Source organism: Haliaeetus albicilla, chromosome 14 (genome assembly GCF_947461875.1).
Source record: "Haliaeetus albicilla chromosome 14, bHalAlb1.1, whole genome shotgun sequence".
Classification (NCBI taxonomy): domain Eukaryota; kingdom Metazoa; phylum Chordata; class Aves; order Accipitriformes; family Accipitridae; genus Haliaeetus; species Haliaeetus albicilla.
Genome location: NC_091496.1, coordinates 7871540 through 7887299, shown reverse-complemented (window position 1 = coordinate 7887299; position 15760 = coordinate 7871540). Strand labels below are relative to the sequence as shown.

General features: G+C 46.2%; 1 protein-coding gene across 9 annotated transcripts in view; it reads left to right on the top strand.

The window, feature by feature from the left end:
• The window catches only part of FRMD4A (FERM domain containing 4A), a 383693-nt gene that overhangs the window by 293292 nt on the left and 74641 nt on the right, over positions 1-15760 (top strand). For all 9 annotated transcript variants that reach the window (XM_069801649.1, XM_069801651.1, XM_069801647.1 and 6 more), the window contains 2 exons: positions 9073-9157; positions 13437-13493. In XM_069801649.1, coding sequence (XP_069657750.1) covers positions 9073-9157; positions 13437-13493 — 142 coding nt within the window. The remainder of the gene's footprint in view (positions 1-9072; positions 9158-13436; positions 13494-15760) is intronic.

The following is a 15760-nucleotide window of genomic DNA, read 5'->3' as shown; positions in this document are numbered from 1 at the left end:
AGCTCTGTGTGCACCAGCGGTGGTCCAGGTCCAAGGCAGGTGGGGCAGATGCGCGAGATGGGACTGACCATACCAAACCTGAGATGTTTACCTGGTAGACGGGTCTATGTCAGGCTAATTAGTGCAGTCTCCCCATATAACCTATGGAAAGAAATAAGCACTTTTCAGGAACAATTCATCTGACTTATTTTAGATGACTGCTTTGGAATTCAGTAAGTTGCAGCCTAAAATATCTATGTCTCTTCTCTGACCTCAGTCCCCTGCTCAGAGGTAGGCATCTACATTGTAGCTACCTCTTTTCACCTGATGAATCCCCTCTGTGTGCATCAAGGGCAGCTATAAATTCAGAATATTATTTCAAAAAGGGCTGGTGCAGCCAGGGTTGAGAAGGCATTTCCCATCTACAAGGCTTTGCCTGACTATCTGAATGGAATTGGACCAGATTTCAGCTGCTAATGAGGCCGTATGCTATTTTAGTTTTTCAGCCCTCCTTTATATCCAGTCTTTAAACCCATATTCCATTAGAAAAGGACTAATGTTAAAAATAAAAGAAGTAGGAGACCATTTGGAAACAGTTGACCCTGGAAGGGAGACAGTGGTTGCTAATATGGATTGTTCGTAGGGCTAGATGGACCTTAAAACTTGTTGCTGAAATGGACTGCTGCCTCCCACATTAGCCAGCAGACATGTATGGGGTGCAGATTCATGGCATCCTGCTCCCAACTTCCCCGACTCACGCACGTGGCAATCCCAGCACACCATGGGTGTGTGTGCCACTCACTTCCACTCAGCTTCGCTTCTCTCCAAGAAATTAGATTAGAGGTGGTGATGACAGCAGCCTGCTGCGGCAGGAAGAGCGGAATAGAACCACACTAAATTAACCAGAGCAATGTATTTGTCTCGCACATAATGGGCTGTGTTTCTCCATCCACATTTTTCCCCACCAGAGAGGGGTATGTGGCACTCCACTGCTTTGCTCCAGGGAGGGAATGCGGAATCACCAGCTTCTGTCTCTCCCCTCCGAGGAGGGAGAAGGAGCAGCCCTCTCTCTGTCCCATGGTGAGAGACAGGGGTTTACAGGAACTGGGGAGAGAGGCCGAAGGAGATTATCAAATACATCCGTTTTGCAGGCAGGGGAGATGGAGAGAAGTGGCAGAGTTTGGTCTCACCCATTGATATGCTTCATCTCACCTGCTAGCACCCAGAAGAAGATGCTGGGGAAAAATCATATATACACAAATTGCACTGCTCGTCTGCTCTTCCCTGGTCTGCTGCAGACCCCTCTGCAAGGGGAGCTGCAAGGAGGGCAGTGCTGGACCCCACTTTGCCATGGAGCTTGATCATCCCAGGACAGTTCAGGGAACTTCCCTGAGATGTTTTAGCATCTTGGGGTGCTCCATCCTCATCCTCATTACTAGCCATCTCTTCTCTGAGCTCCTTCCAGCTATGCTGTCTCCCTCACCTGCTCTCACTACTGGTACTGAGCTGGTAATTCCCCACACCAAGCTCGCAGGCAATTTACACTACATATAAGGGGAGACAAAGAGCCATATCCCACTCACATTATATTTCTACAGCTCCATGTACTGCCGGGGTGCTGTAGAAACAATAGCAAAATATCAGAATATGAAGCCTGCCTAATCAACCCAGTCCAACCAAGCTGCTTTCAGGGATTCCCATGAGCTGCTCTGTCTATAAAGTCCAGCGAAACTGTGCCATAACCCAGATCTATTCGTACATCATGTGTTTTGCTGGTTGGTGTGCATCAGCTATGCATACACTAAGCAGGAAGATCTCAAAAGCCAGCAGCCCTGCAAACCCCCTCCTCCCACCCAGCCACAGTGTATAAATACAGCCGCTCAGACCTTGTTTCTGCTGGAAGACAAGGCTCCCTGCAGACAATTTATTGCAGCCTTCTCAGGGTGGCCCCCTGCTCTGTTCACCCGGGGGAAGGTGTAATAAATTGCCTGCGGGGAGGCTTTGCTCCTCAGAGTCTCTTTAGAGATATGAGAAACTTCTGTCCAGTCAGAAGATTTACTTGTGCGAAAACTGACCTTTGCTTGAGGAAGGGAACTAATGGGGCTCTGCTACTTAGCACACAGCTCTGAGCTAAGCCATCCATTACACACACGTCTTAATAGCAGTCTGGCTCTTGAGTCCCATAACATCATTTCTGTTTTCTGCTTAACTGGGAATATATTTGTATAAGTGAGCTGTGTTTAGAGAAGGGGATAAGTTGTTTTTCCTTTCCATTCAGCCACCTGAGGGGGAAGAAAAAGCAACATTCTAAAAATTTGTTGTTTTGAGCCATGTTTTGAATGTGTTGATGCTGGCAGCATTGTCTTGTCTAATTTTGGGAAGCATTTAGACAGCATGATAGGTACTATGCAGAAATGATGGATGCTGTCAGTGTAGGATTTGTACCTAATTTGGATCAAGCAGCAACAGCTATGTCAATGCCTACACACAGATTCTCTGACTGGGTCAGAGTCACGTAGACATTGTTTCCATTTTCACTGCAATTTGTGCATTTATACCTTACACCAGTGGGTGTGATTTGCTGTCATCAGTGAAGGAAGCAGAAAGGTCTGCTGTGAGGGGTCCCATCGCCGTGGCATTGAACAAAGGGGTAGAGCTAGTGAGTAAGTAAACCCCATGCCAGCTTTCACAGCCAGATCATACCTTCATGTGCTGCTAACAACATGGTGGAATGGCTGGAGGGATTTCTATTCCTAAAACGGTTCAAGATCCTCAGATGAAAGATGCTCTACAAATACTGAGGGATGGTGTTATGCAAGACAGTGCACCCAGCGAGTTACCTCTAATAGCCAAGATGTCACTCTTGGAAAGGATCAAAGAGCAGGAAAGAGCTGGGCTGGTGCTCAGGAGAGTGTGGGGAAATCCCCTGGTGACTGAGGGAGAGGAGGGTAGGAAGGCAGTGTGCTGCTTTGATCTGGTGACTGCTCTCACCTCATGCTTGGACCGATAACCACATCACTCCAAGCCAAGAGGAGCTGCAACAGCCTTTTTGTACAAAGATGCACTTCTCTTGCAAGCTAAGCTCCATGGAACATTTCAGGGGCGGAGCGGTTTGCAGAATATATTGAGCTGGCTTGCTGCTTTTATGGCTTGGTCAGGCCTGGTTCCCCACCTGGTGAGAGCGCAGAGGACTGTACTGAGGTCAGTGCCTTTCCAGGTGATGCTTGGTGCTGTAACCAAACATTAGGGAGGAATGTGCCTGCATTACCACCTTGATTCCTTCCCTTCTCTATGCTGATATTGGAGCACTTGGCGGTTTGCAAAGACTCCCAGGATGTACAGCCTGGAAGAGAGGAAGAGAACTGGTCACTATACATTCCAAAGCAGATCCCTTAGTATTTTGTACATGGAGAAGATGAGGCGTAGGAATGACCAAATATCCCCAAAACACACCGTTTTCCAGGAGCTCAGTGGGCCAACCTCTAACAGACACTGAGGAAAATGGATGGGCAGTGGGTAAAGCTACAAACAGCTTCATAGTACAGTGCAGCCGATGGGCAAAGAGAGAGAGAACAGGCTCAGGTTAAACGATATCCACAGCTTTTTTGTTGTTGTTAGCTGCAATTCCCTGTATTCCTGGAATCACATTCACCTCCAGTTTTGTGGCTTCCTTGCAATGAGGTAAAAGTTGACATAGGACTCTCTTGCTCCGTCCTGTCCCCTGCATACCAATCCCAGGTGCTGGGTGAGGGGGGCCTGAGCATGGCACAAGCACTGAGCACAGGACATGGGACCAGAATAAAAATGAATGCAGAAGGGGAGGTAAATGGAGCTTTTTAGTGCAGCTGATTTTCATTCCTGGCTGATTACTTAACAGGCCAATTATTTAGCATGACCATTGTCTGCTTTAAGTGTCAGCACATAAAAGTGCGCACCCATGACTATTAGCAAACAGGGCTGGAACATAAAAGGAGCTCTGTAGCCTGAGCTGCTCAGAATACTCATTTAGCATGAGACACTGGACATAATGACATCTGCATTTAAGTCCATTATACCGATGCATGTGATTTTTCTTTTCCTGGTTAGCAAATGGCCTCATATTTTTCAAATTATTCTCTGAGGTTTTGAATGACATGGTGAGGGATAAGCCAGACCCCAGGATGGATGAGGCAGAAAAGGGGTCTTCTCCTTTACCCATTGCTTTGTAATAATGAAGTAAGAGGCAGTCCATTGACAGAGCCACCAAGCTCTGCTGATAGCTCTGTCCTGCAGCCTAACCAGAATGGAGTCAGCCAGCTGGGAAGGACATGGGAGACACCTCTGCCCATTTCAATCCATTCTCTTGTGTCTGAGTGCATTTCCCACCTAGGGCAGGAGGGAACACTGGGGAAGGTGACTGCACATCAAAACCAAACTCCTTTTGCTTCATTCTGATTTCTTCCATGAAATCTGGTTTTACCCTTTATTTTCCTTTTTTCATGGGAAAAAAATGCCCTGTGGCCACCCCACTGCCTTCCTCTGAAAGCAGCAAGACTTCTGAGGAGTGAGACTTGATAAGACGGTAACAAGAGAGTGCTTTGCTATGGCCTTGCCTGGTCTGGGCCCTCCAGATGGCAGAGGGACCCTTTGTCACAGTCAGGGCTCCAGTTTGAATTACAGTTTTTTCTCGTAGGGCCATTCCTCAAGAAGACGCTGTTCCTCAGTGAAACCAAATGTTGAAACTTTTTTGAGGTCTTCCAAAGCCTTTTAAATGTTTTCTTTTAATTTTCTTGGAAGAAAACACCATGGCACCAGAATGGGAGTTTTGGAGTGTTTCTTTCTGGTGAAAAAAATGGTTTTGTTGTTGGATAAAAGCTTTTCGGACCAGCTGGTTCCCACCAGAGTCAAACTTTACAAGAAGTAGGATGATATCAGTGCCCCAGGACAGATCTACCCCTGAAGTAGACAAGACATCCATTTGCTGTGGTCATGCTTTGAAATATCATTGTGTTGAAGACCACAGTGAAATATTTTACTGTTTGGCAGGTTCTGCTTGGAAATAAACACGTGGGCTTGTGATTCAAATGCTACAACAGTATATTTGCACAGTCAGGAACTCAACTGCTCAGAGCTTGGTCTCTGTTAGGTGATAGATGGCCAAGTTCAGGCTGACAGGATATGTCCAGGGCTGTGTGTCAGAGGCAGCGCTAAATATTTGTTATCTGAGAGTTTCTTTTGGTGTGTGGAAATTGGGAGTGCTGCTCATTTCAGCTCTCACTGTCCACACAAGCACACCACCAGCTCAGGTGCTTTTGGAGGCTATTTCCCTGGTAGTCCTGAGACCTCCTATCCCCACTGCAGTGACAAAATATTAGTGATCAAGCACCTTCCCAACACTGCTAAATTTGCCCATCTGCACATACACAACTGGGTTCATATATAAGGTCGGCAGCAGCAGCCAGGGATTCTCCATCTCCTGAAGAACCAGTAATCAAACTTGTGAGTCCAGGGTCCAGTCAGGCATTTCTCCCTGTTGCAAGTCGGAGGTGGGCATGTGTGTAATGTAAGGCAGAAATTTCAGTAGTGCTAGTTTCCCATCACCCAAGGATCAGGATGTTCCACAGCTGCTTCTCACAGGCACTGCTGTATAAATGTCTGTGCTTGGCTGGTTACGATGGGAATTGCCATTCATCACGGCATGAGGGGGCTTAAGCTGTCTCAGAGCAAGTTGTCAGTTAACCAACGCTTAATATAGAGCAATCTGATCAGTATGAGACATGTCCTCGCAGCTAAAAAGCCTTAAACATTTCAAATGCAGCAGCTTCTGAAGTCTTCCAAGATACCTTCTGCAGTACTCATTGTTATTTTCCTGCTGCTGAGAGGGAGCAGTCAAGATAGGCACTTTGTGTTCATTACCCAGCATAATATTCACTGGTCTATTTAATCAATGCTTAGAAAATGTATTTGATGAATTATAAGTTACTGGGGGTGGGGAGGAATGGGGAATGCAGAAATAGATTAACATTGGCTGATCTTTTAGACTGTTTCAAAATATATTTCTCTGGTTTTTACACTCACAAAGTCTTGTGGGGTGTTCCCCCTTCTTTCAGGCACCTAATTTCTCATACCAACAGTTGCTGGCTATCAAGGAACCTCTTGCAGGAGTTGCTTGAGGCAAAGCTGTTTGTTGACTGTATTGCAAGAGATGTATTTAGCAGAGCAGAGGTGTCAGACACATTGTACTGCCTGTTTCTCTGTCCAGCCCATCCATTATTTCCTGGATATATCAGCTTCACACCACACAGAGGAATGTGGCTCTCAGGGGAGTCCTCAACAGAAATCTGAGAGTTGCCCCTTAGAACCGATGATCTTGAAACATGCCATAAGAAAAGGCTTATAAGCTTAACAGGCAAAACAGACAGAGGAGGGCAGAGGAGGGAGGAGTAATTTCTAAACACAGTACTAAACCCCAAGCAGCTAAATGATTTTCTGAAGGTCATGAAGGAAACCTGTGTCCAAGTCAGGAATTTAACCCAGATTTTTTGCTTGGTTCATTGCCTTAGCAGCTGGATGCTTCTTCCTGCCTCCTTAGTCACTGACATTGGTCATTGTAAAGTGCAGTTTTCTTCACCGTATTTGGAAAAGGTGGTAACATAAGGAGATCTGACAGAGATTCACGATCAGTGCAAAAAACGTGTCTTTCCCTCTCCTTTCTGTTGTTGCAGCACTGGCTGTGAATTCAGGGGAGTCTGCTGCAGTTTGGGTTTTCTGAGCTTGCCACACAGAAAAATCCCATAAGAGTTCTCTCTGCAAATCTGTTTTCTTTTAAGTAGCACCAGTTTCCTGATGCACATGTTTTGCATTTGTCTGGGTGTGTGTGTGAGATCCAGTAGCTCCCCAGCATAGTCTCCGTTCTGGAGATCACTTGAGAATTGGATTTTCTTTGTGAAGATGAAGTATGTGCTCTGTGCTCTGAGAGACTCAATTTTGTACAGAAAATTATCTGTGTATGTGTCCATGTGGAAAGCCTTGGGAAAGATCTTTGCAGTCTTAAGAAATGCAATATTGCCCTCTAGTGATGATGAGGATGGTCTCATTTGATCCGATGAAACAAAAAGCATTTTGGCTAACCTTCAACAGGATTAAAAAATGGAATAAATGTTCCTGTTTTCTTCTGACCCTGGAATTAAAGATCCTACCGTCACAACTTGGAGAGCACTGGTGGTGGTGATAAGCAGAGGAGGTTCTTCAAGAATCATAGAATGTGTAAAATTATCATTTTTCTCCATGAATTCAGCAGATGGAAAGCCAGCTGCACTCAGAGAGCAGATCTAGTAAGAAGGTTCTTTTTTTTTTTTTAATGCAGCATTTTTACTTTTTTTTTGCATTTCTAAAGCCAAGTATATTTTTATTTGCCAAAGAAACTCAAGGCAGATTCAAGGACAGGAGGTGAAACCCAGTGGAAACCAGAAAAAAAATTTAAGAAAGTTTCATTTTTGTGCTTCATGATCCCTACATTCAAAGGAGGGGGGGGGGGGTATTTGGGTTTTATTTTTATTTCTCATTTGAACACTTCTGGAGGGGGAGAAGAAGGGATAATCACAGGAGCACTTTAGCAGATGAACAGGAAGAGCTCAAAATGTTTCTCTCGCTCTACTAAGCAAGTAGTTGGTTGTATCTGTCAGGAAATAAACTGTTTTGAAGAGTCTTCAGAAAACACTTAGAAGCACTACAAAGCTTTGACCTTTCCCCCTAAGAAGGTTGCATTTAAGGCCCTCGATTCTGCAAATAGCTCAACATGGACAATCCCTCCAGTGCTTGTATAAAGCCCCAGGAGCATCAGCAGGTCTCTCAGCTCTACTCCCAGACAGTAGGGTCAGGGAGTAAGGTTTCTCTGTAACTGGACCTGCATCTCAACCCAGATTTCTAAGGTATCTCATTTTTTTAAGTTCCTGATGCAGACAGCATTTCCCTGGCACCTTCCCTATTCTAATTGCCTCTGACAATGCACGACAGTACTGGAATTTATGTAAGGAACATTGCTGCCGCTGTACTGCAACTTAAAGATCACTATAAAACAAACTGGGCAGAGAGATGTGGGTTTTTTCCTTACTCAAAACACAAAGTAAATGCAAAATTCACCTTAATCATTCACTGAACCTATCCAGGCTTTCTCTGTTACTACAGGACCACACAACATATATGTAACAACCAGTCATTAACTTTGACAGCATCCTGAGCTTTTTTTCCCCAAAAGGTCACAAGGCAGAATTAAGGGCTGTAGTTGGTTCAAGCCAGTGGCAAAACTCTCATGGAGTTCACTGCCAAAGGATCAAACTTTCAAAGCAGGCAGGACATAGAGGACTGAATTAATTCATACACATCATGGGCTTTCAACATAATTGCAAATATTGGGGTACGCAGTGGGTTTTCAGATACTTGAGGGTTTGGGCTGGTCAGCTTTCTACTGAGTTCTGAGAACTCATCTCAGCTTAAAAAAAAAATTAGATTATTGGCATTCCCAGTCATCCCCAGCATCACTACTCACGGTACTGGTAAATTGTGTAAGGTCCTTAACTATTGCTGGTTGCTTACTCTGCGACCATAGCCGCTACATGCTAGCTGCTAAAATATGTAAAGAAGCCTTTGTAAAATTTGCCTTATGCAGAGCTGAAGTGGACAGGGAAGGAACCTAGAAGTGGGTTTCTGTCAGTGAACATTTTACAAGACACAGGTCAACAGCACAGAAATGAGCAGGTTAGGTAAAGGAGTGAAGAAGAAATACTGAACTGTGATGGAGAATGAAGGGGAGTTTACAAGCAAAAGAAATAAAAGATTATTTGAAGTTTAAAAACAAAACAAAAAGATTATTTAGCAACAAAACCATCCACTTGATGATCCAGTTCCTTTGGTATGGCTGGGGTGTTGGTGACTGGTCACGTCTTGGAGCACGCACAAGACTCTTTCCTCACCCCAGTCTGGCATAAGCAAAGAAACTTCAATTTTTGTATAGTCATCATGACTCCATTGACCACACTTTTCAAGTAATGAGAGCATTTTCATGTTTTGACCTAGTTCCCCCTTGTGTCTCACCTCTCTTGCTTTCCCTTTCAGGTTCTACATTGAAAGCATCTCCTATCTAAAGGACAATGCCACCATTGAGCTGTTTTTCTTGAATGCCAAGTCCTGCATCTACAAGGTAAGGACTCAGGGAGCTCTGGGTGGCACCGGGGTGGGCTGAGACACTGGGTCTGCATCCCCTGACCCAAAATTTACATTGGTCACACACGGACTTTGAGATATAACCTTCTCCTTCCCACCCTCCCTCACTCCTCTGGCTCTACCCTGGCCAGCTTCCCTGTCAGAGACAGGTTCTGAGGTAAAACACCCCTGGAAGTAACTCTTGTGGTCAGCAGGAAGGAATCTGCAGCTGCTAAAATTATAAACTCGCTTGTATTTAGAAGGAAATGTCTGGTTTTGTGTTAAAAACCGCCGCTGTTGAGCCCCGCTCTGGGCTGAGTGGATGTCGTTAGGGGTTCCCGCCCGAAGAGGGCGGCGGTGGCCGCGCGGGCTGCGGCGCGGGCGCCATCTTCTGGGCTGGGCGGCGGCAGCGGGGGGGGGGGAGTCTGTGAGATTGTACGTGTGTGAGAGAGTGTGCGAGGGAGGTGTGAGAGAGTGTGCAAGGGAGGTGTGAGAGTGTGCGAGGGAGGTGTGAGACTGCGTGAGGTTGTGTGAGTGCGAGAGTGGGGGCAGGCGGGGGGGGCTGAGTGTGTGAGGGGTGTGTGACTGCATGCATGTGGGGCTGTAACTGTGAGAGTTTGCGCGTGAGTGTGAAAGTGCGTGTTAAGGATGCACAAACGCCTTCGTGTTTGTGACAGTGTGACTGAGAGTCTGTGGGACAAGAGGAGTGAATATGTGGGGGTATGTGCGTGAGTGAGCGTAAGGGTGTCTGTGGGTATGTACTGAAGATCACCTTGTACAGGAACAAGCCATGCACGGGGAAGTGTTTTTTGTACCAGAAATAGCCCTGCCTGGTAGACTATTGAAAACAGCCGCGGTCTAACTCAGAGCTGCCCCTTGCAAGGCACTCTGTGTGCCATTGATAAGGGCATCCTGGCATGGCCTCCACTCCCTGCTGGAGTGCCTGTGGCAGAGCTGCGAAGTTGATCCCTCCAATGCCACAAACCAACTGTACAAGTGAAAGGGCAGGGTCCAGAAAATTAAGCAGGCCCAGAACCCGCTGAGGTGGAGGCTGGCTGCGTGTGGACTCAGCCAGGTAGGCTGGATGGGCAGCTCGATGTGTGGGGCTGGGAGAGGTTTTTCAGCAGCTGGGATTCCCTGGGAGGATCCCTCCTACCTCCCTCTGTGCTGGCAGAGGCCATTCCCGGTGACTCACCTCCATCTGCCAGGGAGGAAGTGGTAGGAAAAGGCGGCTGTAGTCAGGGAGTGATTGTACTGCCATCCCACAACCTTCAGCAGGCTTGTGACCTGCTAAGCCAACTAGTTTACATGGAATCTGAAGCCTCACTTCCTGACATCTGCACGGCCTAAAATGCAGGGACTAACTTTGCATCTCCTAAAATGCAAGGTAGAAATGCCTTTTTTCCAGTGCCCAGGAAAGAGGCAGGGCTGCCGAGGTGAGTTGTGCAGAGCTTTGCTCTCTGGCAAGGCTGCAATTAGATGTGCTTAGTCAGCCCTCTCCAGCAACAAGCTCAGTGAGCATCACATTTTGGTTCCTGGGGAAAGTTCCTTTTTGAAGTATTGCCAGGAAAAGCTTACACTGTTGTTCTTTTTTTGGAGAAAGCTTAATAAGAAGAAGAGTGGGGGAAAAAAGAAGAAATGTGCCTGCAGATCTAGGTTGATCTATTTTAGTCTGACCTCTCCTGAAACCATTACTTTGCACATTCAAGCTGACTGTCATCTCTATCCAAAAATAGCCCTGCTGGTTTCCCAGTCTCCCATGCGGGTCCTTCCCCATCTGACTTCCAGCCACAGTAAGCTGTGCTGTGCTATTAAAAAAGGCGCTGAATTTGAAAGTTGGGTGCAAAGTCTCTGCTAAAACGCAGGGCGAGCACCCAGCCAGCATGCCTGGAGGATTCCTCTAGGTGTAGAAAGGGGGATTCAGTGTCTAAGCACAGCCAGTGCTTGTCATCCCTGCAGCTAGCGGGTGATGTTGCATGCTCCCAAACCTTGAAAGCTTCCTTGCTGCACCAAAAGTTTCCTCGCTGGACTCTCCATGGATAACTTCACCCCAGGCTCCCCTGCAGCCCAGAAAGACCATACTGGTTATGGTACAAGTGTAGTTCATAACACTATGCTAGCAACTCAGACCTTCCCCCATTGATTCTCCAGACACACACCCTCAAATGTCCCTATGCACAGGGCTGCTCAAGTTGGGAAAGAATAAAACTGACGCCTGTTTAGTTTGGGGCTGCTGGTCCACTGGGTTGCCAGCTGGCTCTGCATTGGGTGCTGTACTCCTCTGGCTGTGCCCACCGCTCCTCCTCACCCACCCACACACCCAAACCCTTGCACAGGACCAGCAAGCCACTGTTGCCCAGAAAGGCCAAGCCACATTTGTACTACCAAACAAGACAGGGCTTGTCATCAGGCACTGTCCCTCCATCAGTCAGACTGTTTAATTACTAGCACGTTCTGGCATGGGTTTTGGCCTGTGCCAACTAGCCCTGTCCCAGGCATTTGCTTGGGCACTGTTCAGGGATGAGCACCTGTTCCCAAGAGGCAATACAGCTGAGGTAACCCCATCTGGGACCGGGGGAGGGAGGAAGAGTGTTTAGTCATGAGCTATACTGTGCCATGTACCCTTAGGGCCAGAGAACGGGCTCTGGCCCACTTCACCTACTAGTATAGACTTGCCCTAATATCGACATGTGGTTGCAGAGGCTGGTTTGTCCGTGCGATGGCTGGTACTTCAAGATGGGAGAAAGACCAGGCACTCTGGTTCTAATCCACATCGCCCCTTGCTATAGGATATGCCTGACTGCCCCAGCCTGGCCCTGCCTGCAGCTGAATTGACATCTTGCACCAGCCACTTCCCTTGGCACACACACATCGTTGGTGCAGGTGCCTGCGTGAATCAGGCAGTTTAGCTGAACAGGGGAAGGTGTGTTTATTGCCCATAGCAGAGCTGGTCTTCACTCCCCAAGGAGTTGTTGTGAAGGATGTGCTTATTTTAAAAAGCTGGCACTGGTGAAAGCCAAGGACACCTGGATCTTATCCTCTGTTGTGTTCCCTTTGTTTTTGATTTTGCCAGAGACAAGCCAACGCAGCAACTGTGGCTTGTAAATGAGGTGTGGCCATGACTTGGCTGGAGCATGGATCACAGCAGTGATCTATATTTAGATCACTCGTTTCTTGCCAGATGAATTAAAATATTAAAACCAGCAGCTTAAATAAGTACAACAGAAAAGCCACCACAGGACTGAGCTGAACAGTGACCCAGTTTACATGGCCACATACGTAGGAGACAATGTAGGAGTTCTAGCTGCAGAATAGAGGCTTAAACAGTATCATGGTAAAAGCCCACTGTCTTCCCAAAAGCAGGGACCAGAGACTCAGGGAGAGCACACTTGGCCACAAGAATAATACTCGTGTCTCCCATCCCAAGCACCTTTGATGCCAGTTCTGCATCCCACACATTCAGACAGAGCCAAGAGCCTGGACCCCTTGGTTCTGTGACTACTATCTCAGGCACAGCAGAAGGACCCCAAGACGATCTGATGGCACCATCAGTGTCCTTCATGTGACCATGGTGTCCAAGCAAAACGCTCACAATTTCACCTGACCCTCCAAGACTGCTTTTATCGGGAGCTAGATGCTATAGAATGGAGCAGTGAAGATCTACTAAAAGATTTGCTGTCATAGCTCAGTCTCAAAGCACCCCCAGCCCCAGTGCTCATGGGGATGAAGGAGCTGAAACCAGAGCTCCCTTCCTGCAAGAGGGAATATGGCTCTTTTTACTGTGAGTTTACCCTGGGCAAGTGCCAGAGGAGTTCTGCGGGGGCTTTGACACAATGTCAGTGAAGACAAATTTTCTCATTTACTTGCTTCTGTGAGCCAAGGACAAGGCTGTGTTCCCCTGAAGCACAGGTGACATTTGGGGGAGAAAAAATTTATTTGCCAGACTACCTTTCACTACATCACACAAGAAAATAAAAATTACCTTGATCCTCCCCCTTCCACCTGCCTTCTCCTCTCTCCTCCCCAGGAATCCCTTCATGCCACATCCAGTTATGCTTATTTACCAAGCCATTACGCTGAATATTTTGGCTTTCTGCACATCTGAGTGGGCAGGTTCTCCCTCACGTTGGTCTCTAGAGCACAGGGAATGCTTTGAAGCCTATCCGGGGGAGAAAACTGGCACTGCATGCTTCACCATGCAGTAGCCAGGAGGAGATGCACGTCCTTACAGAAGCTCAGACTCAACGCTCTTTTTCTTTTTTTCTTCACCTTTCAAGGAACTCATTGAGGTTGACAGTGAAGTGGTGTTTGAACTGGCTGCATACATCTTGCAGGTAAGCACCCGCCTTCTCTCACTTCATGCTTCCTCCTGTTGCATTAAGTCTTTTGATTTGCCAAATCCAAAATGGCTGTATGGAAGTGTAAGGGTTCCCCCAACTGCAGGAGAAAGATGTCTTTACACAGTTTTCATCATTTATATCACTGCAAAATAGGTACAGAAGGCTCTCAAACCAGACCTCTCTACGCATGGAGCAGATTCCACTGCCCAACATTTTGCATGCATAAATGTATACTATGTTTGCACTGACACAGGTATCCAAGACCCTGGGGTATAATGTAAAGCCAGAGAAAATCTATGTGATGAATGCGATTTCCTAGGTGAAATCCATATGCAATGGGTTCTTCTCCAGTGACTTTACTTGCATTTGTTTTCCCCGTGGAGCTTGGCCCTCTGATGATCTCCAGAAGCTTCTACATATGCAACTGTCTGTATTCTCCAGCGTGGGCAGAATGGCTTAAAGACTTTCCAAAAAACTGCTCCAGAAAAAAATTCTTTGAAAGTCCTGCTCTTCAGGAAGAGGGAAAGGGTCAGAAAGCAAATTGCCAGCAGCGTTTGGTTAATCTCTTCCCCAAAAAGGAATCTTTTTAGGGTAGTGGAGGTGTTTTTTGTGAAACATCTCTTTTAGGAGCATGACTGTGGGAGCAAATCAGAGATAATTGTCAGGTGATCCTTTCATACAGTGTAGTCTTAATTTTTTCTCCCATCAGCCATGAAGCTATGAGAAGCCATGTGAGCAGTCAAGCCATCTCATCAGACTGCACTAATAAATAACAATGCATTGCACTTCTATAGCACTTTCCATGTTAAAGAAGCAATTAATGCGTAGGGATTTGAATCTTCATTAAAATCGTTTTATGTAACAAAAATGGAGTGAAAGAGTCAGGATGGGGGACTCAATTAAAAGCACATTATAGAAATTGCATATTGGCTGTTGGGGGAATACACATCAAACAACAGGCTCATTGTGAGAAGCAGCAATAGGGTTATGAATCTATTGTCTGTTCATCCTGATGAATAACTTGAGCGCTTAGTAATTGTACAACCAGATCCAGATCTGCCACTGTAACCCTTGTTGCTGTGATTGTTTCTCATCACAAACACAGGATGTTACGTGTATTCCTGTAGTAGTTTGATGTGTAACTTAATGAAAACAGTCAAAACAAGCCACACCCCTGCTGTCTGTAACCAGAAATTACTACAAACCAAGTTTGTGACAGGATCCAAGCAAAACAAGAGGGACCATACTGCATTTTGTTCTATTTCTCACTGCAGCATTTAGGTCAAAGAACTGAAGTGTGGAGAATCTACGCTACAAAATTATTTTTTCAATTCAGTATGCTCATCCCTGTGCAGGCCAGGGCATACCCTTTGGGTTTTGCTGTGTGTTGAACTATAATCATGATATGCTCAAGGACTCCTTCTGAACCAGAGGAGAGCTTGTCTGCCCTTCAGTTCACTCAGAGGGAAATGGGAAATACAGTATAGGACTGTCAGAACTCAAGTAATTTAGTCTGCAGCCTTATTTCAAATTGTTGTGTTACCAAAACAAATTAAAGTACCACCAAAGCTCCGAAGTTTACCCCAGCCTCAGGACTGAAACATACTGGACATGGGCTGACGGGTTTTGCGCATGGATGGACAGATGTAAAGACAAGAGACGTGAATGCAAAACCCAGTCCTCTAGGCAGTGGAAACTCCCTCACTGCACAAATTACATTCTTGCACTGTGCCTTCTGTGTAGCTGATGGCAAATGAGGTGCTTTAGCATGCATCATATGAAATGCATATTGCCTATGGAAAATGCAAAATGCATACTACATCTATTGAGGAGGGGACTCACCAGATTTTGAGGGTTCACCAGATATACGGTTAAGATTCAGGTACTAATCTAATTACTGGAGTGGAACATTACCAAGCCCTTTAATACCAGGCTGTGATGGTAATAAATAGAAATATCTAGACGTATAAGTAAGGGAGCTAAATACTCTCGCAGACACCCAGCAAGGAGTTAGAGAAAGCTGTGTCTTGCATCCCCTTGAAAGCTGACAGTGAGCTAGCTTTTTGAAAGTCTGGTTACTAGAAAATAACCAGAATACTTGTAAAAAGACTCAGGGGAGTTGCAGTCTCAGAGGCTGCAAAGTCACTGAGACTTCAGAGATCTTCTAGTAATGTAGCATCCACACTGACCCAAAAAATTACTCATTTACTAGCATTATTTCCTGCAGCTTCTTGGGTATCCACTAGCAGAATGAGGAATCA